General features: G+C 41.2%; 1 protein-coding gene across 15 annotated transcripts in view; it reads left to right on the plus strand.

The window, feature by feature from the left end:
- Positions 1–25,391, plus strand: part of rapgef6 (Rap guanine nucleotide exchange factor (GEF) 6) — a 144,362-nt gene that overhangs the window by 30,911 nt on the left and 88,060 nt on the right. For all 15 annotated transcript variants that reach the window (XM_079585020.1, XM_079585022.1, XM_079585008.1 and 12 more), the window contains 2 exons: positions 4,188–4,257; positions 7,363–7,485. In XM_079585020.1, the coding sequence (XP_079441146.1) occupies positions 4,188–4,257; positions 7,363–7,485 (193 nt within the window). The remainder of the gene's footprint in view (positions 1–4,187; positions 4,258–7,362; positions 7,486–25,391) is intronic.

Consider the following 25,391-nt stretch of genomic DNA (forward strand, 5'->3'; position numbering starts at 1 on the left):
AGACGCCCTTATATGGGCAGTGATGTCCACTAGTGGAGAAGTGTGGTACTGCGCCCAAACTAAATCTCACTGAACGCTTATTTTTTGAGATATCAACCTAACATTTGAAACACAACTTGTTCAGATTTATGGCTTTGATTTTTGTTGTTGCATTTTTAGAGTCTATATTTGAAAATATATATTTTATATAAAATATGAATAATTCAATTTTTAACATTGTACATTTTCATAAACTCTAACTTCTATAACTTTTTTTCTGTTTAACTTTCTTAATTTATTTCACTTCTACAAAAATCTGCCAAATGTCTTTTTTAAAACAAGACCAATCTTACATCTATATTCCAAAGCATTCTTGAATTACAACCATTTAAGTTCAAAATGAGCATTTTCATGTCTATTAAAGGGCACCTATTATGACATTTAAAATGTTCCTAATGTTGTTTAGGGAGTCCCCAACAACAGTTTTACGTGCATGCAATGACAAAAAACACTTTTGTTGTCGTATAATATGCATTTATTTTTACCTGATTTGCTCACCGACTCCCAAATGATTCGTTCAACGACTCGTTTTTCAAACCCCTCCTTTGCGCGACGCTAATCTGCGCTGATTGGTCAGATGACCCAGCAGTGTTAACAGAGATAATACTTATTTTTAACACGGAGTACAATGATGCTTTTATCAATTAAATCGTGTTATAATAATGATTATAGTCCACTGCTTTGTAGTTTGTAGTAAAAAACTAAAAATAAGATAAATAATTTGTTATGTTAGCGAGCATAGCCCAGAGTTCATATTGTAAAAGCACAATCAGTCTTTGTTTGCATTAGCCCGATGCAAACGAGCTTTCTGAACACGCTTTAGTATCAGTGCTCGTCTCTTTTCTGCTCGTCTCTTATCTCCTCCATACTTATTATAAATGTGGCGCTCAAAACTGATTACTGTCCGTCCAGACTGGGAGGAGCCGTCGCGCACAGTTTATAATCTTCCCGGTACTTTAGACCGCGGTGTAAACGCAGAAAGCAACCAGTCTGGGGCAAAAAAAGTTCCTGGGACAAATTGTTCCGGGTAATTTCGGTGGAAACGCGGCTTTAGATAGGAGCCTGGTCTTGTTAGTCCGAAATATCTGCCCGGAGGCGTTGCCAAGATGGCGGCCGAGTGGCACGACTTGCCTAAAAGGACTTTGACGCGGCATAAGAGATAGCAGCACATCTATCCTCAACAACACACATGATCTGAGGAGTCATTGATGTCTGGAGCAGAAATGCCCACGCTGAACTTCAATCCTTGCATCCCTAGGAACACCTGTGCTAGTGAAGACGGACCCAGTAAACACCAGTAATGAGGCTCAGGGAGTTTAGCAAGAGATGATTGAGTTCTTGTCGAGGAGCTTTACATCGGCCACACTGGCTGTGGGACTAGCGCTCATCATCCACCGAGAGGAGTGCATGAGCTCGAACGCTCCTGACAGCTTTTCCCTTAATCTGACAGCAGACTTCAGTCTCACTGGAGTGTGAAGAGCTGTCAAAGCAAACCTGACCTCTGACCCCCGTCTGGCTCTGCTAACACACGACTACAGACACTCCATATGAAGCCTGAGGCTGGCCTCGTTTCCACTGTCAGTATGGTGCTTTATAATGTTTTTATGCCTTTTGTGGGGCTCAACGATATTGTGTACGCACAATATCGGATTTGGATCTGTCCCGTTTGACGATACCTGATCCGATAAAGAAAGGTGGTATAGGAGCCGATAACGATACTGGGTATCAATTAAATGATATTTAATGTTGGTATGTTTTATCTTACCTGAAGTGCATCCAAGATGTAGGTGTCTTTGTCTCCGCAGTAGTTTCAATTTTGATATTTTTAGGTCAAACCGTTCTTGTCTGTCAGTCATATAATGCAGGTCTATAGGCACTGTCTCCAAAAGCATGCAGAGAAAAGTCCAAATTAAACAATTCCCCATCGTCAGTGCACATTGATGGCCTAAGCTCGCGCGAACTCATCCGGGAGTGTTGAGTTTTCACTTATTCCCAATTTGTAAGCCTTCTATCTTGACACACTACTCGCTTCATTGTTCAGGTCAATCAAAGGCATACGTTGAGCCGTACAGCCAATCACACGCGTTTCTGCTGAGCTTAAAAATGCAACGTCCAATCGAAGGCGGTTATATTAGTTTCCGGGGAAGAAATCCAGTGTAAACAGATCAGATGGACGTGGTTGTGTAAAAGAGATAAAAACGATATAAATACTGTTCGTTTTATCACACAAACCGCTTGTTCCGTGTCTTAGGCCATCAGTGTGCACTTACGATGGGGAATTGTTTAATTTGGACTTTTCTCTGCATGCTTTTGGAGACAGTGCCTATAGACCTGCATTATATGACTGACAGACAAGAACGGTTTGACACATACATCTTGGATGCACTTCAGGTAAGCTAAAACATACCAACATTTAATTTCAAAGTGAACTATCCCTTTAAAGCGCCATGGCAGAGCATTAAAGTCGGCTAGAACAGTGGTTCCCAACCTTTTTGTGTCTGAGACCCCCTTTTCCCCAATAAAATATTTTATGGCCCCCTTCACATTTAATGATATTATCGCTTTCTTGTAAGCTTGATATGTTGTTTTCAAACAAACGGTATGTTTACAATAACCAGATATGTTTATGCACAAATAGTAGCCTATAATATTGAAAATACAATAACAAAAAACATCGGTAGGCCCTTTGTCATTTAAAAACGTAAGCCTGTAAATTGGCTCTATTTGAAATGCAATTACAACAATATCAGTAGGCTATTCACACTGGAGTGTAGGTAAAAGAAAGAATATAGGCTATTACTAAATGACTGGTGTCTGGGACATCAATACTTGCATGTTATTTGTGAGGCTTTATCAATGTAAAGGGCCGTACACACCGGGACGAATATCGGCGCGCATTATTCGTCAGCGTTTTTCAACGCGTTTTTTGTGTTCACACCCAAGCGATTTTCGCTGACAATGAGCCGAGTGAACATGCAAATTCATTCCCTGACATTAGATGGCGCTTAATGTAAAACAGAAATACCCCACGTAGTCGCTGGCACGTTTGTCATATAGTTCTTTATGTTCCGACACCAACGAGACCAACAGATCTACATTCATCTTGTCTTGCATCTTCCTCGTCCTATTTCTTCCCGGCAGTGTAGACGCTATACTTGGCGTATATCTTCTTCGCGTTACGCTCGGCAAGACCGTTTTGTGTGTGAGCGCCCCCAAGTTGTGTTTTACTGTAACTTCAGAAGCTCCAGACACGTGAGCAAAAGCGCCAATCTCATTGGTCGGATAGTTTTTGACGCGGCGCGTCAAACCAAAAAAAACGAGCCCGAGGCGTTTTTAAAAAATGACGCTTTTACGCGTGGGTGTGCACACTCACATTGGCGCCCTTTGTTTAGTCACGAGGCGTTAAACGTCGGCGAATATCGCGCGCGAAATTCGTCCCGGTGTGAACAGGCCTTAAGGTTTTATTTTTGACGCTGTTGGCACTATAGCGAACGATAATAAACTTGTATTTATTAACAGAATAATGCATCTTTCGGAAGAACATTGTAGCCGGAACTACTTCTCTCTGTGTACGTCTATGACGAGTCACGCAGGTCCTGGGATACTCCGCATCCGAACCCGTGTAAAATAGTCCCAATGTAAACACTTATTATAGGAGTACCAGTGGCTCAGAATAAGACAAAAACACGGATTGGAAAATGGATTCATGATGAACTCGCTCATTATATCAATTTAGTAAATTTTGAACAGAAAAAAGTTACGGACATTTATTTAATGCTCATTGCTCAAAACTTTTCAAAATATGACGCGACCCCCCACAGAGCTCGCTGAGGCCCGCTTGTGGGCCGCCCTATTGGGAACCGATGGGCTAGTGTGTTCAACCCTAACCCACACTGGCCTGTGTTCATTAGCAGTGTGAAATTAGACAACACTAATGTTGTGTTTTAGTTTTCTTCTTCAAGACGGCCAGCTGTTCAGTGTCTCCTATGGGCCACATCATGCAAACACTCAAAGAATGGGCATATCTAACTCATTACATAACCATATGGACTGTCTTTGTGGAAATAAAAATGTGGTTTTCAGATTGTGATTGAGATTTGATATGTGTGTGTTGCCCTGATTCGCTCTGTCTCTGTGTGTGTCTGCAGTTTCGGGACGCAGCGTGGAGGAAGAAGAGGCTGTGAATGCATCACTTTAGAGCCGTCTGAGATGATTGTGGTGAGTGGCGCGTTACACACACACGAGGCGTTCAGACTGACGGCACACAGACTAAAGCAGTCAAAACGTGCTTCCTTAAGGGAGTAGCTCACTTTCCTGATAATCTACTCTCCCGCACGTCATCCAAGATGTTCATGTGTGTCTTTCTTCAGTGGGACAGAAATGCAGGTTTGTGAGGAACACACTCCAGATGTTCTCCATATAGTGTCTTCAATGGTCCAGCGGGTCGAAGGTCCAGATGTGAGTTTCAGCTTCAAAGTCTCGATCCAGCCGAGGAATAAGAGTCTCATCTAGACACACCAGCGGCCATTTTATAACTAAATAAACATTTATATACTTTTATCCACATATCCTCGTCTTGCACGAGCTGTGATGCGACACACATTACGTGATCAGGTTGAAGAAAGAAAGACATGAACATCTTGGATGACGCGGGGGAGAGTAAATTATCAGGAGGTTTTAATTCTGAAGTGAACTAATCATTTAATAGCACATTCAAGTTTGATTGTGTTTTAATTTCCTGTGAAACCAAGTTCTCTTTTGGCAACCAAATAATCTTAACTAGCCATTAATATCTATTGAGTTAGTGTTTTACGCTGCTGCTGTTGGTGATGCAATCTTTCTTGTCAATGATGAACTAATTAACATAACACACATTACAGTCTGCTGTCTGATGTACGTCAGAAAACTACAACTAACCTCAGTCAAGACAATATAAACCATTTGCAACATCTCGATCACTTTCTTTTTCTCTTTTCCGATTCCTCCTCCAACGTTGTCTTTGCTCTCTTAGCCTCCCAGAACATCACATTTTACATTCAAACTGATTAGAAGTCAGTGTACCATCAGAATGATTTTGAAACTAATTGTTCCAACAAACTATTAATGTAAAAAAACGTACATGAAGTTTAAACGGTACACTTTGTAATAATGTCAAATTAGGTTTTACTTGGTACATTTATAGTATATTTTTATATATGTTTTAATAATTAGTTGTCATGCAACTACTTTGACATACTAAAGCACACCTAAAAGTACTTGGATTTGTAATGTGTTATTCGATATTACATTCAAAGGTAATATATTTTAAAACGTACCTTTGCAACTTCATCATTATAATTGTGTAATTTACAAATATGCTTAAATACATGACAAAGAAGTTTCAATGGGATGACATTAAAGTGCATTTTATTGTACCATAAATGCTTGTCAGCAGTACAACATACAACTTATTTCAGAAGTAATATTGAAATTACTTATAAAGATGTAATTAAATCGGTCAAAAAGCACTTTAAAGTTGCATTTAATATAAATTGAAACTATAATACATTTTCATTTAATTGCAAATACATGCAATTATGTGTGGCCAAAAACATTACATTACATTCTCAATGACAAAAATCAGTGTCTCCACAGGGTAGAGCTGGAGTGTGTGTGTGTGTGTGTGTGTGTGTGTGTGTGTGTGTGTGTGTGTGTAATATATTGTCTTATCTGTCGTTCTCCAGCGTGGTTTAGGAAATGAACCATTATATGAGCTTTATCTTGCATGGGCTGATGGTCATGAACTCTCACTGAAAATGAAAGCTCAGGGTTCATTCCTCTACTAGCTCTCTCATTGGCTGTAGCGAAGTAAACTAGCTCTCTCATTGGCTGTCCCGAAGTAAACTAGCTCTCTCATTGGCTGTCCTGCTATAAATGCTATAAATTAACTAGAAGGAAGAGGTTCACGACACATTAAAGGGGTGGTTGATTATGATTTCACTTTTCTAAATTGAACACTAAAATAATGAAATAAACATTCATTTAACAACATTCATAGATACAACATAAAACCCTAATGTATAACTGATAAGAAGAAACTAAGAAAAACACATCAAAAGTGAGCTGGGAATTTCAATTTATGTTTTTTCACTGTAAATTATAAGAATACTTGTTATTTTTCACTTCCAGAAAACTACATTTAACAGTATTTTGCTGAAACATGACATGGAATATCCCGTTAGATCTATTAGTTTTTCAGCGCATTTGTTAAGGGACTAACTAATCAACAGGCTTTTACTGAAGCGTTTTACAGTCGTTAGATTCATGATGATGTTATTCTGACTAAAACGGCTGTGATTCTCCTCCTGACCTACAGGGGGCGACACCACTCTCTCAAACCGCCTCTGAGATCCTCACACACTGCTGGTGTTGTTTACTCCCTCGTCTTCTGTGTCGTCTTACAGTGCTCCTTATTCTGAACCATCTGTCAAGGTTTTGAAATGCCCCGCATTAGGCAGAAGCACACAGACCCCTGCCCTGCTGACCAGATAATTGCCCTTTTTGTCCATATTTTAGTTTTAAATATTTTGTTTAAATTTGGCATCAGTTCCCAAAATAAGCAAGTTCCCGCTAACATATTCTTACTAATTTTGCGAGACCACCCGAGGCTCTCCCACTGATGTTGCCTGGCAGTGTTGATGTAAAGCTTTTTGCAAGGTCGTAAATGTCACCAAAATTATTAAAAACTAGCAATATCACACAGAGCAAGAGTGCTGTTTTCTCCAATATCAGCACGATTTTGTACATCAATTCAATAAACAATAAGTTGATCGTGAATTTGTCACTAATGTCACTAAACATATGATGTTGACTGAGAGGGACCTGTGAATGTTGCTAAATTAAATCCGCCATTATTATATCATTATGTCTGTATCATCTCAGTGAGCGTTCATGTTTACACATGCGCTGTAAAGCACGTTCACTGAAACGTTTGGAAAGCGCTAGTGTGGACGGAGAGCGCTTTTAAACGAACACGTTTTTATCCGGATTGATGTAGACGGAGCCAAAGGCGCTACAGAGGCTCTCGCCGCCTCAGCTCGCAGAGGATATTTGTGTGTTTACGGTTTCCTACAGGAAGCTGTGGCCTCACTGCAGTTCTGCTGTGTGTTAAACTCCTCGACTCGACTCGACACACACACACACACACACTCGCTTTCTCTCGGCCCGCGCTCCACCGATGCCGTCCACATGAGTCTCCTGCGCCTCCACAGGCTCTCGGTGGTCTGGAAGAACTGGATGTTCAACCAAGATCCCGAGGCTTCTGACGCCGGCTCTTCTTCACAGGTGGAGAACGCCAGCGAGAGCGACGAGGACGCTCTGCAGAGACACTCGCGCCGGCGCTCTCACAAGGTGAACGCCGGAGGAGAGCGACAGCTCATCGTAGACGCCCAGGACGCCTCGGACACGGTAAGAGCTCCAATATAAGATCATTTATAAGAGGGTCAACAGTCTATATGTGACCCTAGACCTCAAAACCAGTCACAAGGGTCAGTTTTTTGCTATTGAGATGTATATATAATCTGAAAGCTGAATAAATAATCTCTCCACTGATGTGTGGTTTGTTAGGATTGGACAATATTTGGTCGAGACACAACTATTGAAAATCTGGAATCTGAGGAGCAAAAAAATGTAAACATTGAGAAAATCTCCTTTAAAGTTGTGCATTTATGTTCACGATTGTGCTGCATTCACTCACAAAAATACATGTTTTATATATTTACGGTAGGACATTTACTAAATATCTTCATGAACATGATCTTAATATCCTCATGATTTTTGGCATAAAAGAAAAATGGATAATTTTGACCCGTACAGTGTACAGTTGGCTCGAGACTGGTTCTGTGGTCCAGGGTCACGTATAATGATGTGTAATGTCTGAGAAACGTCAGGCTGTGGCGAGTGAAGTTCAACGCGCTCGTGTGTCGATGAGCTTGTTCCGCTGATATGATCTGGCCGTCAGTTAGGCTTCTCAGTAATCTGGTGGACACACTCCTCAGTTCTGGGACTCGAGGCTTTGTGCCGTTAGATGGCAGAGACTGTACTGTACTGTTTCCTGTGTGTGTGTGTGTGTGTGTGTGTGTGTAGGTTAGAGCTCATCCTCTCTTTGTTCACTGTGGATGTACTTTGTTTTTCTCAGCCGGTCAGTGTCATGTGTTGCACATACGCACGTGTTTATTGAACATGAACCCAATAAAGCCTGCTACTGTATCATATTTTATATTTCTAAGGCCTCTGAAGGATCAACATGATCAAAACTCTGCTGATAAACCTGTCGCACACAATCTCCTCCAGTTCTTCTGTCTCTGATTGAGAGTTTAACTCTTTTATCAAGTAAAAGTCTTTTAGTGTAACCGTACAATCGTCCTCCGTCAGCTCGTGTGTTTCTGCTGTCTAATCTGCACTGATGTTATCAAGGAAACATAAGAATAACTTTGATATTGTTAGTAATATTTCAGACTGGCACAGCTTCGGTTTACTTAATTATCATACATATTTTTTTTTAGAAAAATCATGAGTATCAAATATGATCATCAGGCTTTTGAGGAAGGTTTATTTGTTCATCTCTCAATCATCTTTTTTTTTACACTACACAGCTTTTGATCATAAAAACCAATCTTTTAAATATTATCTTACTAAGACATTATTGGCAGATATCGATATTTATATGCATTTTATGGCAGTGTCTGTTATGCTCCAAAATTCTTGAATGTCCTAATTCTATCTCAATGTTTACAGAAGAAAATCTTAAATCTTTATTATCATCATGTTTGTATAATATGCTTTTTTAAAGTTTTAATTCGAATGAATGTCAAGTAGAGAAATTAACATACTTTCACGTGTGTGTGTGTGTGCACATAATCATTATTTTTGAAAAGGTTTAACTTTTTTATTCAAACAATTATCAGAAATTCTTAAATAGTAAATGTAATTCAGGGTTTTCGAGAGTTGCACCACATGACATTGGCACAAGATATAACCTTTAAGATATTGTTTTTTTTTTCTTAGAAATAATAAAAAACTCCAAAGTATGTAAGATTTCCTGTTCTTTTAGTGAGACTTTTTCTTGATGTTGATATCAGGGCAGTTAGTTGACCCCCAAAACATTATTTTTGAGTAATGAATAGGCCACGGAAGGCTCAGCTTATATCTGAAGTGATCGGCAGTGAGAAAGTAAACAAGGGATGCAAACTAGAGCGAACGCTCGTCTGTGGTGACGTTTCCTGTCAGACTGAAACACGTCTGGGCCGCTGAATGTCAGTCAAGCTTCGATGGGTCACCATATGTCAGGAAGAGTTAAAGTTGGGTAACACTTTATTTTGAGGGTCCCTTTTGAAAATTTTGTTGACTATAAAATAACTACATGTCAACTAACTCTCAGTAGAGTACTAGTGGATAGTTCCAGTCCTTGATTCTGATTGGTTGGGCTGCATTTGAAGCCGTTGTAATTACTCCACAAACACACACTGGTGACCGCATTACATTAGTGTTACTGCGCAACTGCCGTTTGTGACTCTTTGTTGCTGCATGTGTTGCTTGGCAACCTTTTTGGAACTATATTGCTTGGCGGAGGAATAAATGTGTTATGACGTTATATTTTTTGTTGCTGGTGTTTATTTTATGAATAAAATAAATATTAAAATGAATATTTTTATGGAGTAACCGTTTTATAAATGCAATAAGTCCCTTGAAGCCGTGTTTTCCAGTGGATTTAGAAGTGGAGTATCAGTGGAGTATCAGTAGAGTATCAGTGGAGCAGTAGAGGAGTATCAGTGGAGCAGTAGAGGAGTATCAGTGGAGCAGTAGAGGAGTATCAGTGGAGCATTAGAGGAGTATCAGTGGAGCAGTAGAGGAGTATCAGTGGAGCATTAGTGGAGTATCAGTGGAGCATTAGAGGAGTATCAGTGGAGCAGTAGAGGAGTATCAGTGGAGCAGTAGAGGAGTATCAGTGGAGCATTAGAGGAGTATCAGTGGAGCATTAGAGGAGTATCAGTGGAGCATTAGAGGAGTATCAGTGGAGTATCAGTAGAGTATCAGTGGAGCAGTAGAGGAGTATCAGTGGAGCAGTAGAGGAGTATCAGTGGAGCATTAGAGGAGTATCAGTGGAGCATTAGAGGAGTATCAGTGGAGCAGTAGAGGAGTATCAGTGGAGCAGTAGAGGAGTATCAGTGGAGCATTAGAGGAGTATCAGTGGAGCAGTAGAGGAGTATCAGTGGAGCATTAGAGGAGTATCAGTGGAGCATTAGAGGAGTATCAGTGGAGCAGTAGAGGAGTATCAGTGGAGCAGTAGAGGAGTATCAGTGGAGCATTAGTGGAGTATCAGTGGAGCATTAGAGGAGTATCAGTGGAGCATTAGAGGAGTATCAGTGGAGCAGTAGAGGAGTATCAGTGGAGCAGTAGAGGAGTATCAGTGGAGCAGTAGAGGAGTATCAGTGGAGCATTAGAGGAGTATCAGTGGAGCATTAGTGGAGTATCAGTGGAGCATTAGAGGAGTATCAGTGGAGCAGTAGAGGAGTATCAGTGGAGCAGTAGAGGAGTATCAGTGGAGCAGTAGAGGAGTATCAGTGGAGCAGTAGAGGAGTATCAGTGGAGCAGTAGAGGAGTATCAGTGGAGCATTAGAGGAGTATCAGTGGAGCATTAGAGGAGTATCAGTGGAGCAGTAGAGGAGTATCAGTGGAGCAGTAGAGGAGTATCAGTGGAGCATTAGAGGAGTATCAGTGGAGCAGTAGAGGAGTATCAGTGGAGCAGTAGAGGAGTATCAGTGGAGCATTAGTGGAGTATCAGTGGAGCATTAGAGGAGTATCAGTGGAGCATTAGAGGAGTATCAGTGGAGCAGTAGAGGAGTATCAGTGGAGCAGTAGAGGAGTATCAGTGGAGCAGTAGAGGAGTATCAGTGGAGCATTAGAGGAGTATCAGTGGAGCATTAGTGGAGTATCAGTGGAGCATTAGAGGAGTATCAGTGGAGCAGTAGAGGAGTATCAGTGGAGCAGTAGAGGAGTATCAGTGGAGCATTAGTGGAGTATCAGTGGAGCATTAGAGGAGTATCAGTGGAGTATCAGTAGAGTATCAGTGGAGCAGTAGAGGAGTATCAGTGGAGCATTAGAGGAGTATCAGTAGAGTATCAGTGGAGCATTAGAGGAGTATCAGTAGAGTATCAGTGGAGCATTAGAGGAGTATTAGTGGAGCATTAGAGGAGTATCAGTAGAGCATTAGAGGAGTATCAGTAGAGCATTAGAGGAGTATCAGTGGAGCATTAGAGGAGTATCAGTAGAGTATCAGTGGAGCATTAGAGGAGTATCAGTAGAGTATCAGTGGAGCATTAGAGGAGTATTAGTGGAGCATTAGAGGAGTATCAGTAGAGCATTAGAGGAGTATCAGTGGAGCATTAGAGGTGTATCAGTGGAGCATTAGAGGAGTATCAGTAGAGCATTAGAGGTGTATCAGTGGAGCATTAGAGGAGTATCAGTGGAGCATTAGAGGAGTATCAGTGGAGCATTAGAGGAGTATCAGTGGAGCATTAGAGGAGTATCAGTGGAGCATTAGAGGAGTATCAGTGGAGCATTAGAGGAGTATCAGTAGAGTATCAGTGGAGCATTAGAGGAGTATCAGTGGAGCATTAGAGGAGTATCAGTAGAGTATCAGTGGAGCATTAGAGGAGTATCAGTAGAGTATCAGTGGAGCATTAGAGGAGTATTAGTGGAGCATTAGAGGAGTATCAGTAGAGTATCAGTGGAGCATTAGAGGAGTATCAGTAGAGTATCAGTGGAGCATTAGAGGAGTATTAGTGGAGCATTAGAGGAGTGGAGTATCAGTGGAGCATTAGAGGAGTATCAGTAGAGTATCAGTGGAGCATTAGAGGAGTATCAGTGGAGCATTAGAGGAGTATCAGTGGACCATTAGAGGTGTATCAGTGGAGCATTAGAGGAGTATTAGTGGAGCATTAGAGGAGTATCAGTAGAGTATCAGTGGAGCATTAGAGGAGTATCAGTAGAGTATCAGTGGAGCATTAGAGGAGTATTAGTGGAGCATTAGAGGAGTATCAGTGGAGTATCAGTGGAGTATCAGTGGAGCATTAGAGGAGTATCAGTGGAGTATCAGTGGAGTATCAGTAGAGTATCAGTGGAGCATTAGAGGAGTATCAGTAGAGTATCAGTGGAGCATTAGAGGAGTATTAGTGGAGCATTAGAGGAGTGGAGTATCAGTGGAGCATTAGAGGAGTATCAGTAGAGTATCAGTGGAGCATTAGAGGAGTATCAGTGGAGCATTAGAGGAGTATCAGTGGACCATTAGAGGTGTATCAGTGGAGCATTAGAGGAGTATTAGTGGAGCATTAGAGGAGTATCAGTAGAGTATCAGTGGAGCATTAGAGGAGTATCAGTAGAGTATCAGTGGAGCATTAGAGGAGTATTAGTGGAGCATTAGAGGAGTATCAGTGGAGTATCAGTGGAGTATCAGTGGAGCATTAGAGGAGTATCAGTGGAGTATCAGTGGAGTATCAGTGGAGTATCAGTGGAGCATTAGAGGAGTATCAGTAGAGTATCAGTGGAGCATTAGAGGAGTATTAGTGGAGCATTAGAGGAGTATCAGTGGAGTATCAGTGGAGCATTAGAGGAGTATCAGTAGAGTATCAGTGGAGCATTAGAGGAGTATTAGTGGAGCATTAGAGGAGTATCAGTAGAGTATCAGTGGAGCATTAGAGGAGTATCAGTAGAGTATCAGTGGAGCATTAGAGGAGTATTAGTGGAGCATTAGAGGAGTATCAGTAGAGTATCAGTGGAGCATTAGAGGAGTATCAGTAGAGTATCAGTGGAGCATTAGAGGAGTATCAGTAGAGTATCAGTGGAGCATTAGAGGAGTATTAGTGGAGCATTAGAGGAGTATCAGTAGAGCATTAGAGGAGTATCAGTGGAGCATTAGAGGTGTATCAGTGGAGCATTAGAGGAGTATCAGTGGAGCATTAGAGGAGTATCAGTGGAGCATTAGAGGAGTATCAGTGGAGCATTAGAGGAGTATCAGTGGAGCATTAGAGGAGTATCAGTGGAGCATTAGAGGAGTATCAGTGGAGCATTAGAGGAGTATCAGTAGAGTATCAGTGGAGCATTAGAGGAGTATTAGTGGAGCATTAGAGGAGTATCAGTAGAGTATCAGTGGAGCATTAGAGGAGTATTAGTGGAGCATTAGAGGAGTATCAGTAGAGCATTAGAGGAGTATCAGTGGAGCATTAGAGGAGTATCAGTGGAGCATTAGAGGAGTATCAGTAGAGTATCAGTGGAGCATTAGAGGAGTATTAGTGGAGCATTAGAGGAGTATCAGTAGAGTATCAGTGGAGCATTAGAGGAGTATTAGTGGAGCATTAGAGGAGTATCAGTAGAGCATTAGAGGAGTATCAGTGGAGCATTAGAGGAGTATCAGTGGAGCATTAGAGGAGTATCAGTGGAGCATTAGAGGAGTATCAGTGGAGCATTAGAGGAGTATCAGTGGAGCATTAGAGGAGTATCAGTGGAGCATTAGAGGAGTATCAGTGGAGCATTAGAGGAGTATCAGTGGAGCATTAGAGGAGTATCAGTAGAGTATCAGTGGAGCATTAGAGGAGTATTAGTGGAGCATTAGAGGAGTATCAGTAGAGTATCAGTGGAGCATTAGAGGAGTATCAGTAGAGTATCAGTGGAGCATTAGAGGAGTATCAGTAGAGTATCAGTGGAGCATTAGAGGAGTATTAGTGGAGCATTAGAGGAGTATCAGTAGAGCATTAGAGGAGTATCAGTGGAGCATTAGAGGAGTATCAGTGGAGCATTAGAGGAGTATCAGTGGAGCATTAGAGGAGTATCAGTGGAGCATTAGAGGAGTATCAGTGGAGCATTAGAGGAGTATCAGTGGAGCATTAGAGGTGTATCAGTGGAGCATTAGAGGAGTATCAGTGGAGCAGTAGAGGAGTATCAGTGGAGCATTAGAGGAGTATCAGTGGAGCATTAGAGGAGTATCAGTGGAGCATTAGAGGAGTATCAGTGGAGCATTAGAGGAGTATCAGTGGAGCATTAGAGGTGTATCAGTGGAGCATTAGAGGAGTATCAGTGGAGCATTAGAGGAGTATCAGTGGAGCATTAGAGGAGTATCAGTGGAGCATTAGAGGAGTATCAGTGGAGCATTAGAGGAGTATCAGTGGAGTATCAGTGGAGCATTAGAGGAGTATCAGTGGAGCATTAGAAGTGTATCAGTGGAGCATTAGAGGAGTATCAGTAGAGCATTAGAGGAGTATCAGTGGAGCATTAGAGGAGTATCAGTGGAGTATCAGTGGAGCATTAGAGGAGTATCAGTGGAGCATTAGAAGTGTATCAGTGGAGCAGTAGAGGAGTATCAGTGGAGCATTAGTGGAGTATCAGTGGAGCATTAGAGGAGTATCAGTGGAGCATTAGAGGAGTATCAGTGGAGCATTAGAGGAGTATCAGTGGAGTATCAGTGGAGCATTAGAGGAGTATCAGTGGAGCATTAGAGGTGTATCAGTGGAGCATTAGAGGAGTATCAGTGGAGCATTAGAGGTGTATCAGTAGAGCATTAGAGGAGTATCAGTGGAGCATTAGAGGAGTATCAGTGGAGCATTAGAGGAGTATCAGTGGAGCATTAGAGGAGTATCAGTGGAGCATTAGAGGAGTATCAGTGGAGTATCAGTGGAGCATTAGAGGAGTATCAGTGGAGCATTAGAGGAGTATCAGTGGAGCATTAGAGGAGTATCAGTGGAGCATTAGAGGTGTATCAGTAGAGCATTAGAGGAGTATCAGTGGAGCATTAGAGGAGTATCAGTGGAGCATTAGAGGAGTATCAGTGGAGTATCAGTGGAGCATTAGAGGAGTATCAGTGGAGCATTAGAAGTGTATCAGTGGAGCATTAGAGGAGTATCAGTGGAGCATTAGAGGAGTATCAGTGGAGTATCAGTGGAGTATCAGTAGAGTATCAGTGGAGCAGTAGAGGAGTATCAGTGGAGCATTAGAGGAGTATTAGTGGAGCATTAGTGGAGTATCAGTGGAGTATCAGTGGAGCATCAGCGGAGCATTAGAGGAGTATCAGTAGAGTATCAGTAGAGTAAACTGCTTAATATCTGTTGACTTTATTGTGATGCTCTTCAACAGACATTCTACTGACTTTAAGTAACTTTGCAACTACATGTCAACTTATTTGAACCCTAACCCTACCAGTCTACTAATACTCTACTAACAGTTTAATGAGAGTTAGTAGAGATGTTGGTGCAATGTCACTTATAGTCAACAGAACGTGTTAAAGGGACCATCAAAATAAAGGGGAACCAAGGTGTTTCCTGGAGTTAAAAGTCTGCAGACACAACTGTGTAAGACTTCCTTAAAAGTGTAAACATCAGTTGCATGCTGGGAAACCTGTTTATTATGGCTCCGTTTACACTGACCATCTTTTTACCATATCCGTTTTTGGTCCCACCTCTTCCCTTAAAAAGTCCCCCTGTAGTCAATAATTTTATCCCTTAAAACTCACCAAAATTACATATTTAAAAAAAAATAATTCTGGTGAAAAAAATGTCTTCATGTCTTAAAATATCTTGAATTTAACTCGACACCCTTGCCTAATTTAGTATCCGCAGTTCTATGAATATGCAAATGAGCCCCGCCTCCACTCACTCACTCAGCTCAGAGATCCACTGGTTGACGATCACATGTTGACTTTAAGACCTCACTCGTATCTGACATCTGTTTATATTAATCTCCACCAAAACTAGAATGACTCCACGGGTGATCGCTTTTTGATACGAGTAACATGGTTGATCCTTAAGTTTTGATTTTATTTGATCTGCAAGTCATTAGATCTAGAATTCTGAAATAAAGTAAGTTTACGTTTATTTGAATTAATTCAGGGAACGTGCGTGTGTGATTATCTGCTTCTCTATACTAGCCTCAAGCTGTGAGTTTAATTACTTCAAAAACAGCAACATTATCACCTCTTCTTATCACAGCTTTTCACTAGTGAATATGTTTTTTAAAATTTAATTCATGGAGCTGAAAACAAGTATCTGTGCTCCTGAATGGAAAGGAGAATCACATGTATGCGCTTATACGTAGATCAGATGTCCATATATTGGATATGTATTGGATTATAACCACACTTGAATGGATGCATCTTTGTGTTTACTGTGCAACAATATCCGACAGTGTCAGAGAGCCTGTGTCTGCTGTTGAGAGTTGGGTATTGAAATGACTTTAAACTGATAGTGATAGTGCAGTGTGTCACAACTGTGTCATTTGTGTGTGAGTAACACTCGTGCTCAGCTAATGCAGTCAGCGCGATGACTAGCGGTATGTGTCATCGGGACACTAGTGCCTCACTGACACCCGTGTAGTTTTTGTACCAAAGTGCTTTGCTAGTAATACGCAAACGCAATGTTTCATAAGTGGTAATACTTGTTCTTTCTTCAGTTGGCATCACCTCTATAGTCCTTTGAATAGATCGTAAAAACATTATGCAAATATATTTTCTGCCTCTGTAGATGTAACAACTGACTGTATAATATAAGAGCATTTGCACTTTGTTAAAAATACACAACAAAAGGACAGAATGCACATTTGACGTGGCGCTAGCAGACAGCAGACAAACAGCTAGTAGTGACATCAGCGGCAATCCACCTGTCACTCAAGTGGCCACGCCCCTAATTATGCAGTATAATATATATTAGCAAAATTAGCTATATAGACCAAAACCACTTTTTGCACCAGACTGTGAACATGTTTTTTTGTGCTGTATAGTTGGACATTTTAATTCAATTCAATTCAATTCAAGTTTATTTGTAGTCTGGGAAAACCCAGACCACTTCCGGCAAATTTAGATTTGCTCTGCAAGTGGGTCTGGCAAAGAGCCCATTGAAACCCATTTCCAATCCGCCGAAATCGCGGCACCAATCAGAAACGTTTTACACGATGACGACAGAGCAGAGACGGTGACGCAGATTTTGTACATTACAGACATGGATGCCGCCGTGGAACATCACAACATCACTCGTTCGAATCAGCTATCGCGTCTGTTTCAAGCAATTTAAAATAGTCATTTTCGTTAACACAAACAGAGAATTGCTGAGAGTCTCGAGATGTTTCTCCGTCGCTCTGCATACGTCATGTCATTCATCGCTCTGATTGGTTTTAGATCTTTCCGACGTCCGTTGGTGACGCCCCTGTGGAAATGAATTGTCTATGGAGCTTTGCCAGACCCTTACTCAGTTACAACTGAGAGGGTCTGGGTTTTCCCAGGCTAGTTTATTTGTATAGCGCTTTTCACAATACACATTGTTTCAAAGCAGCTTTACAGAAAATGCATTTCAAAAATATACATACAAAAATACAGTTAGTTAATCATGAAATTTAGGGCATAACATATCGCCGGCGTTGGGTCGTCTCTTCACAGGCGTCGAGTCGTCTCATCACAGGCGTTGGGGCATCTGAAGTCTCCATGAGGCTGGATACTAACTGGAGCTGACAAACTCTATTTGAGTTATCTCGGGACAGGCGTCCCGAGATAACAACAAAAAAGGCAGATGGGAAATAATTAGCGTAGCTGCTGTTCTTAATATGAATGCATTTGATCTGATTTAACTGTAGTATAAAAGGTATGAGATGCATCATGTGAATGCTTGGCTAAAGAGATGCGTCTTTAATCTAGTTTTAAACTGGGAGAGCGAGTCTGAGCCTCGGACAGTATCAGGAAGGCTATTCCAGAGTTTAGGAGCTAGATGTGAAAACGCCCTCCCTCCCTCCCTCCCTCCATTTTAACATGGGGGTTTATGGGATTGAGTCTCTTCTGCAGACGGTCTCGAGTGGCCGGCCGATGAACTGCAGTTTAAGTCTCTTCAGTGTTGGATTCAAGAGAGAGACCGGAAGGTTGCCGCTTGGTTTTCAATCAGACATTTTTTTTAGGAATGCACCAAATTTCCATTACCAAAAAATGCATTTTAGGTGCGAGCAGAAACTGGTTCGACCCAATCACTCTTTTGGTTATTAGCGCTTTAATATAGCGTTACATGTGCTTCATGAGGTGAGAAGCTTGGCACAAAACCAATGTGGCACAAAATTAATATTGATAATATTAACTTGAGCTGGATAATGACACTAACTTTACAACATCGACACTGTTATTGAACTGAACTGAATAATGAGTCTATTGTTTTCTCTAGAGCTGCTTTACAGCTAAATTTGAATTTGTTTCATAATTGATGAATTTTACAACATCAACAGTGTTTATTAATGTAAAGGCTTGAAACAATCTGTAGTGTATCACTATTTGCCCAGTCCGGTTATCCGAGAGTTTGGGCTTCAAAAATGCCCTTCAGAAACACTACGGGTGACGTCACTAACACTACGTCCATATTTAATACAGTCTATGTTGAAAATACTGGAAAAGCCTAAGCATATAAATAGGGGTGGGAATGTTTAGACGCCTCGCAATTCTTGTTGTAATCCATCCATCCATCCACACATCCATCCACACATCCATCCATCCATCCATCCATCCATCCATCCATCCATCCATCCATCCATCCATCCATCCATCCATCCATCCATCCATCCATCCACACATCCATCCATCCATCCATCCATCCATCCATCCATCCATCCATCCATCCATCCATCCATCCATCCATCCATCCATCCATCCATCCATCCATCCACACATCCATCCATCCATCCATCCACACAATCTCCTCAACCACCACCAATGTGCAGCATCCACTTGGATGATGGCGCCAGAACGCCCACCACACACCAGCTTACTGGTGGAGAGGAGACCGAGATGAAGCCAATCAGTGTATGGGGATGATTAGGAGGCCATGATGGACAGAGGCCACTGGGCATATTTTTGGCCATTTATTGACCACAGAGAGTCAGGACCTCGGTTTAACGTCTCATCCGAAGGACGGCGCTCTTTGATAGTATAGTGTCCCCGACCCTGTCACTGCACTGGGGTGTTAGGACCCACACAGACCACAGGGTGAGCGCCCCCTACTGGCCTCACTAACACCTCTACCAGCAGCAACCTGGATTTCCCAGGAGTCTCCCATCCAGGTACTAACCAGGCTCAGCCCCGCTTAGCCTCAGTGGGCCACCAGTCTTGGGCTACAGGGTGAAATGGCTGCTGGTTACTTGAACTCCTCCACTTGAGGCAGGAACTCTCCACCAACCTGAAGTGAGCAAGCCACCCTTTTCCGCCTGAAGACCACGGCCTCGGACTTGGAGGCGCTGATTCTCATCCCCGCCGCTTCACACTCAGCTGCAAACCGTCCCAGTGCACGCTGGAGGTCTGATGGGGCCAGCACGACAACATCATGGCATCACGATGCAACAAAGGTTGAGAATGAACACTCCTTTACCCAATGCTTGTGTGTGCCGCGTATTTCTCTTAGCTTAGCAACACGCAAAGGACAAACTCCATTGGAATCAACTGTGAGTCTCTTATGCGCTTCATGCTTGATATCAGTCAGTAGGCGCATTACAGATTTGCGCAAAACTTTTGCGTTATTTTCTAAATGTCGATAAAAAACTTTGCGAAATGACGCCGTTTCCATTAAAGGACGAGTTCGGTATTTTTTTTCTGCTACCACAGAAACCGAAAATTCTCGGGACAGGAGCATTTGTCCAAATTTCAATCTTAACCGTTCTATTTCATCAGAAACGATCTGAAAACAGGGCTTTAAGTGTAATATACCGAACTTGTCCATTAACCGATGTTATGCGACTAAAACTTAATTTTTTCCTCTTGCAATACGTCAATCCAGACATTATGGCGACGGATGTTGGTAGGTTTACGTATATCCAGTCACCGCACTGGCCATTATTATTAATGTAATGAGACGTGTGTGTTATCCAATCATTAATGTCAAGGAAAGCCCGTTATACTGAGAGCGGCTCATATGAGGAGTTTCTGTGTTTCTCCCTCAAATCTGCTTCAAGATCTTGACTGTGGGATTTCTCTGAGGTTTATAATCCAGTATTCCTGTAATTCTTTTGTCTTTTATGAGTTTAATGAAGAACTCTGTCTCGTCTTCTGTCCAAACACACGTCAGGCGACTGTACGTCAGGCGACTGTAAATCTGCAAACACTGTTTACATTGCAGTTTTCAGAAATATTCCTCTTTGGAACCGCCTGAAAAAAAAACCCTCATGAAAGCCTAAAAACTTTTTTGTGATATGTGGGAGTTTTTGCGAAATTTACGTGTTTCAATTCGCTATTTCAATTTGAAGGGTAATGGACACGCGGCTCCGCTGGCGCTGGACAGGTTTGCTGTGCATTAATCTGCACGAGAGCGGCTGGAGGAGAATCTCTGCTGTTTGTGCTGGAGGTCTAATTTTAGAGGATGACATCATGCCAGCCCCCCACACACACACACACACGCACACACTCCCAGCTTCATATTTTCATCCACTCAAAGCAGAGATCATCTCTCATGTTAGATGATTTTCACTAGCTTCAGATCCCAGCACACTCTACAGGATGTGTGTGTGTGTGTGTGTGTGTGTGTGTGTGAACAGGCTGGGAAAATAGCAGGAAGTGATGTGTGCAAGCTCAACCCTGCAGGCGTTAACTTCCTAGTGGTGGACCAGAAAGTCATGGTGTCGTGGTGCAGAATTGGCCTTAAAAAAGACACGTATGTGTGACCCTGGACCACAAAACCAGTCACATGGGTAATTAAAAAAAAAAAATTGATATCATCAGGAAGTTGAATAAATAATCTCTCCACTGATGTGTGGTTTGTTAGGATAGGACAATATTTTGTCGAGATACAACTATTGAAAATCTGGAATAAAAAAATAAAAAAAATGTAAACATTGAGAAAATCTCCTTTAAAGTTGTGCATTTATGTTCACGATTGTGCTGCATTCACTCACAAAAATACATGTTTTATATATTTACGGTTTACTAAATATCTTCATGGAACATGATCTTAATATCCTCATGATTTTGGGCATAAAAGAAAAATGGATAATTGTGACCCGTACAGTGTATAGTTGCTATTGCCACAGATATACCCGTGCGGCTCCAGACTGGTGTAGTGCTCCAGGGTCACATACTCGAAATATTGTTGATAGATATTTAATATTAAATATATTCCACTATATACAGTGAAAGAGTAAGACAAGCTGCATTATATCTCAAGCTGTATTGATGTACAGCTGCTAATGAAAGATCTGCAGTCCTGTTAAAGGAGTTTATTGTGTTTGAGTTTGTATGTTTGCTGAGTGTGACTAAAGGCTGTAAAGGAAAGATTGTGTGGAAAGCCCTTATATATGGAGATGGTTGTGCCGTGATTTATGCAAACGACCAACCTCAAGCATGTCGTCACTCATTTAGAACACTTCAAATTCATTAACGAGGTTAACACATTCATGTGCAATTCAGGGAGAATTTTTGTGTGTGCTTTCAAATACGAAATAATCGACACAATTATTAGTCAGTGAGACCCAGACTGCAAAAGCTTTTAACGAATTATAAAAACAATTAATGTCCCCATGTTGTAAATTTCATCCCTGAAAACTTTGATCAGCAAAATGACACATTTAAAAGTTTTTTTCCCCTAAACTATCTTGAATGTAACTCGACACCCTTGCCTCATTTAGTATGTATGCATGGTTCTATGAATATGCAAATGAGCCCCGCCTCCACTCACTCACTCAGCTCAGAGATCCACTGGTTGCTATCACACGTTAATCTGATTGGTTACACGGTTCTATGAATATGCAAATGAGCTCCGCCTCCACTCACTCACTCAGCTCAGAGATCCACTGGTTGACGATCACACGTTGATCTGATTGGTTACACGGTTCTATGAATATGCAAATGAGCTCCGCCTCCACTCACTCACTCAGCTCAGAGATCCACTGGTTGACGATCACACGTTGATCTGATTGGTTACACGGTTCTATGAATATGCAAATGAGCTCCACCTCCACTCACTCACTCAGCTCAGAGATCCACTGGTTGACGATCACACGTTGATCTGATTGGTTACGCGGTTCTATGAATATGCAAATGAGCCCCGCCTCCACTCATTCACTCACTCACTCAGAGATTCACTGGTGGACGATCACACGTTGATCTGATTGGTTACACGGTTCTATGAATATGCAAATGAGCTCCGCCTCCACTCACTCACTCACTCACTCACTCACTCAGAGATCCACTGGTTGACGATCACACGTTGATCTGATTGGTCAAGGTAGTGTGTGACGTCAGAAACACCAAAGATTTCAAACCGTGTTTTTGAGACTGTCTTTGGTTCACTGCAGTTTTAAGCAGAAAATACTCAGCAATGCTGTCGACTTATGAACTTACACATGGTGTGTGTTAAAGCAGATTAAAAACACCACATCAAAAGCTGGATTTCCACCACAGGGGGACTTTAACAAATCAGGCCACTTGCTTCATTAGAATGTTGCTAGTGCACGTTCACAATGATTTTCAGTCAGCATGAGGAAACTGATATGAAGCGTGCGTGTGTTATTGTCACTGTCACTCTTCTGAAAGCTTGAGACAGTGAGACCCGTGTGCACACAGACGCCCCCGTCATTAGTGAGTGTCTCAGACTCATTAATCAGCCGTGAGACGCCACTGTCACACTGATGCGCTGTGTGTCTTAAGGCGAGACACAGCAGGCAAAAACATTGTGTGTTTTCCACTGGTCAATTGTGAGATTTTGGGCTATTAGTCTTCAATAACATGTCTTCTTTCAGACTTGAGGGGCAAAAAAGTCCAAAATACACATTTAGGTCTTTATTTTACTACACTTTGTCTATTTGCGTGTGTGTAGATTTATCCGAAATTCAACTAAATTTGCCGTTGTAAATCATCTGCTGCTCCGCGATCTCTGTCTGCACCGTCATCACACACACCGTTAGAAAGCTCTCTCTCTGCTGTACAATGCTGTCGGATCCAAATATGGTCATTTCCTTTTTTTATCAGCAACCAATCATGAAAGTACAATGGGGCATTTAACTCTAAAAGCGAAATCTCATTGGCTGATGTCAATCTTTAAAGGCCGTTTTCTCAAAATGTGTTTTACTCTGAGCCAGACATCTCCACTTCAGCAGAACTTACATGCACCAAACTTCCCAGTTGTATTCCTATCTATATTCATAAGGTTATTTACAGAGGGGTTTGTTCAAATATCATTCAGATTCTGATTTATACAACATTTTATACCTATAAACGGGGTGAAAATGGATTTTTATGGCTGTTGTTGGCAGTGTGATAAAAAGAGATATCCAAAATCCCCTCTGTAAAAACTTTTCACACTAATATGTCAACAAAATGAAACAAGAATTTTGAATCTGGCTTTATCCAATGTTCAGATTTCGCTTCTGGAAATATATGCAAATTAGCGCATATTTAATGAGATACCTAATTTGCATATTTAAACATACATATTCTATAAACTTGTAATACAAAATATATTTGTCTTAATGTCAGTAATCAACTGGGGAAGTTTCATGCTGATATCTATTTGTGTTTCCTATTCACATGGGGTGTCTCCCCTTAAATGCACATTTGCTGAAGAACATGTGAGAGGCAAAACTCAGCACTGGACAGATGCTAACACAATTAACATGAAAAAAGGATATTTTTTAGCTACATAAGGCAAACAGGTAGTTTTAAAGTATATTTAGATACCCAAATGTATTTTTTGTGGTCCATGCGGGTATTTTAAATGGATTTATTTAAACTAAAATCCATTTTTATACATTAATTATAAAAAATATGTAGATTTTTCCCCCTGTGCGAGTCGAGGCTTCTGCACCAGCGCTCGTGGCTCTCAGAGAGGAAGCACATCCGCCGGGTCTGTCATGTTTACGCTCTACATCTGCACCAGTTCTTCTCATGCGCTCACTAGCCCTGCCTGAAGATGCGGTGCAATGACTTATGACTGTAATCAGACATTTACAGTGTAATATTTAATGTTGTCGGTTTTGCTCTATTAAGAGATTTAAATGTCGTCGGTTTTGTTTTGAGATTTGTTTTGAGATTTAAATGTCTACTCTACAATATCAATCATAATAAACTTTTTTTTTTTTTTTTTTAGTGCTGGGCAACGATTAATCGCATCCAAAATAAAAGTTTGTGTTTACATAATATATGTGTACTTTGTATAATTATTTTGTAAATATATAAATACACACACATGCATGTATCTATTTAAGAAAAATTTGTTATTTATATATAAAATAGTTATATTTCATATAAATCATATAAAAATATATATGCAGTATATAAATGCAAATATTTCTCAAATATAAACATGCATGTGTGTGTATTTATATATACAAAATAATTATACACAATACACACACACATATATTATGTAAACACAAACTTTTATTTTGGATTCGATTAATCGCGATTAATCGTTTACAGCCCTATAAATATGCTTTTTATGCCAAATCTGGAGAGACTTTTTTATTTTTAAAGTAAAATGTGAATTGTAATTTTTTAATCTGTCGTTCAGAGCTGTGTGGATAATGACCCTGAGGTATGTTGCGTTGACCCCGTTTGCAAACACACACTTTAAGATGGCCTGAGCTAATTTCTTTATGCTATTTCCGTGTTAAATTAATGTTGTGATATGAATGAATGTGTTTGATGAAACCCTGCAGAGACGCAGGCATTGTGTAGCAATCCCCATAATCCTTCACACCGATGTGTGTTATGTGCCCGCTCACTCCTCGGGAAGCTCCATGTGCTGCGCTCTGATTGGCTGCCTCTGAAAGAGATGATGTCATGCCTCAGCATCTGAGCCGAGGGAGTCGGATGCGCTTCCCAATGCATCCCATCATCAGTGTGTGCAGAAGAACACGAGTGTGTGCCGTGTGTGCTTTAATGCCGCTGTGTTCCCAGCATTCCTGACTTAATAACGGGAGCGAGTGCGTTCTCCTTTTCTCCTCGCGCTCCTTTGTCACGCTCACACAACTCATTAGCATAACGAGTGCTGTTCACCATCCGCAGTGATTTACGCTCGGTTATGGAGTGTGTCCGTGCACAATGGACTTTACACGAGACGCTTTCTGATCAATACAAGCGCTTGTCTCCTCTTGAGGAGGAATTACATTTTTTTATTTAATATTTTTCTTTCACATTGGCAGATCATTCTGCTCGTTTTAAGCAAAAACTCACTTACTTTAAACAATTTTTTTTTTTTTTTTGTGAAAACAAGATTTCTCATGTAATGTCCCTCATCTAGTAAATGCATCCCGATGTATGCATGCTGAGATATTTGGACTGGACACTGTAAGTAGGAAAGGCATGTTTTGCAGTGCAGAAG

This window comes from Phoxinus phoxinus, assembly GCF_949152265.1.
Source record: "Phoxinus phoxinus genome assembly, chromosome: 17".
Lineage (NCBI taxonomy): Eukaryota > Metazoa > Chordata > Actinopteri > Cypriniformes > Leuciscidae > Phoxinus > Phoxinus phoxinus.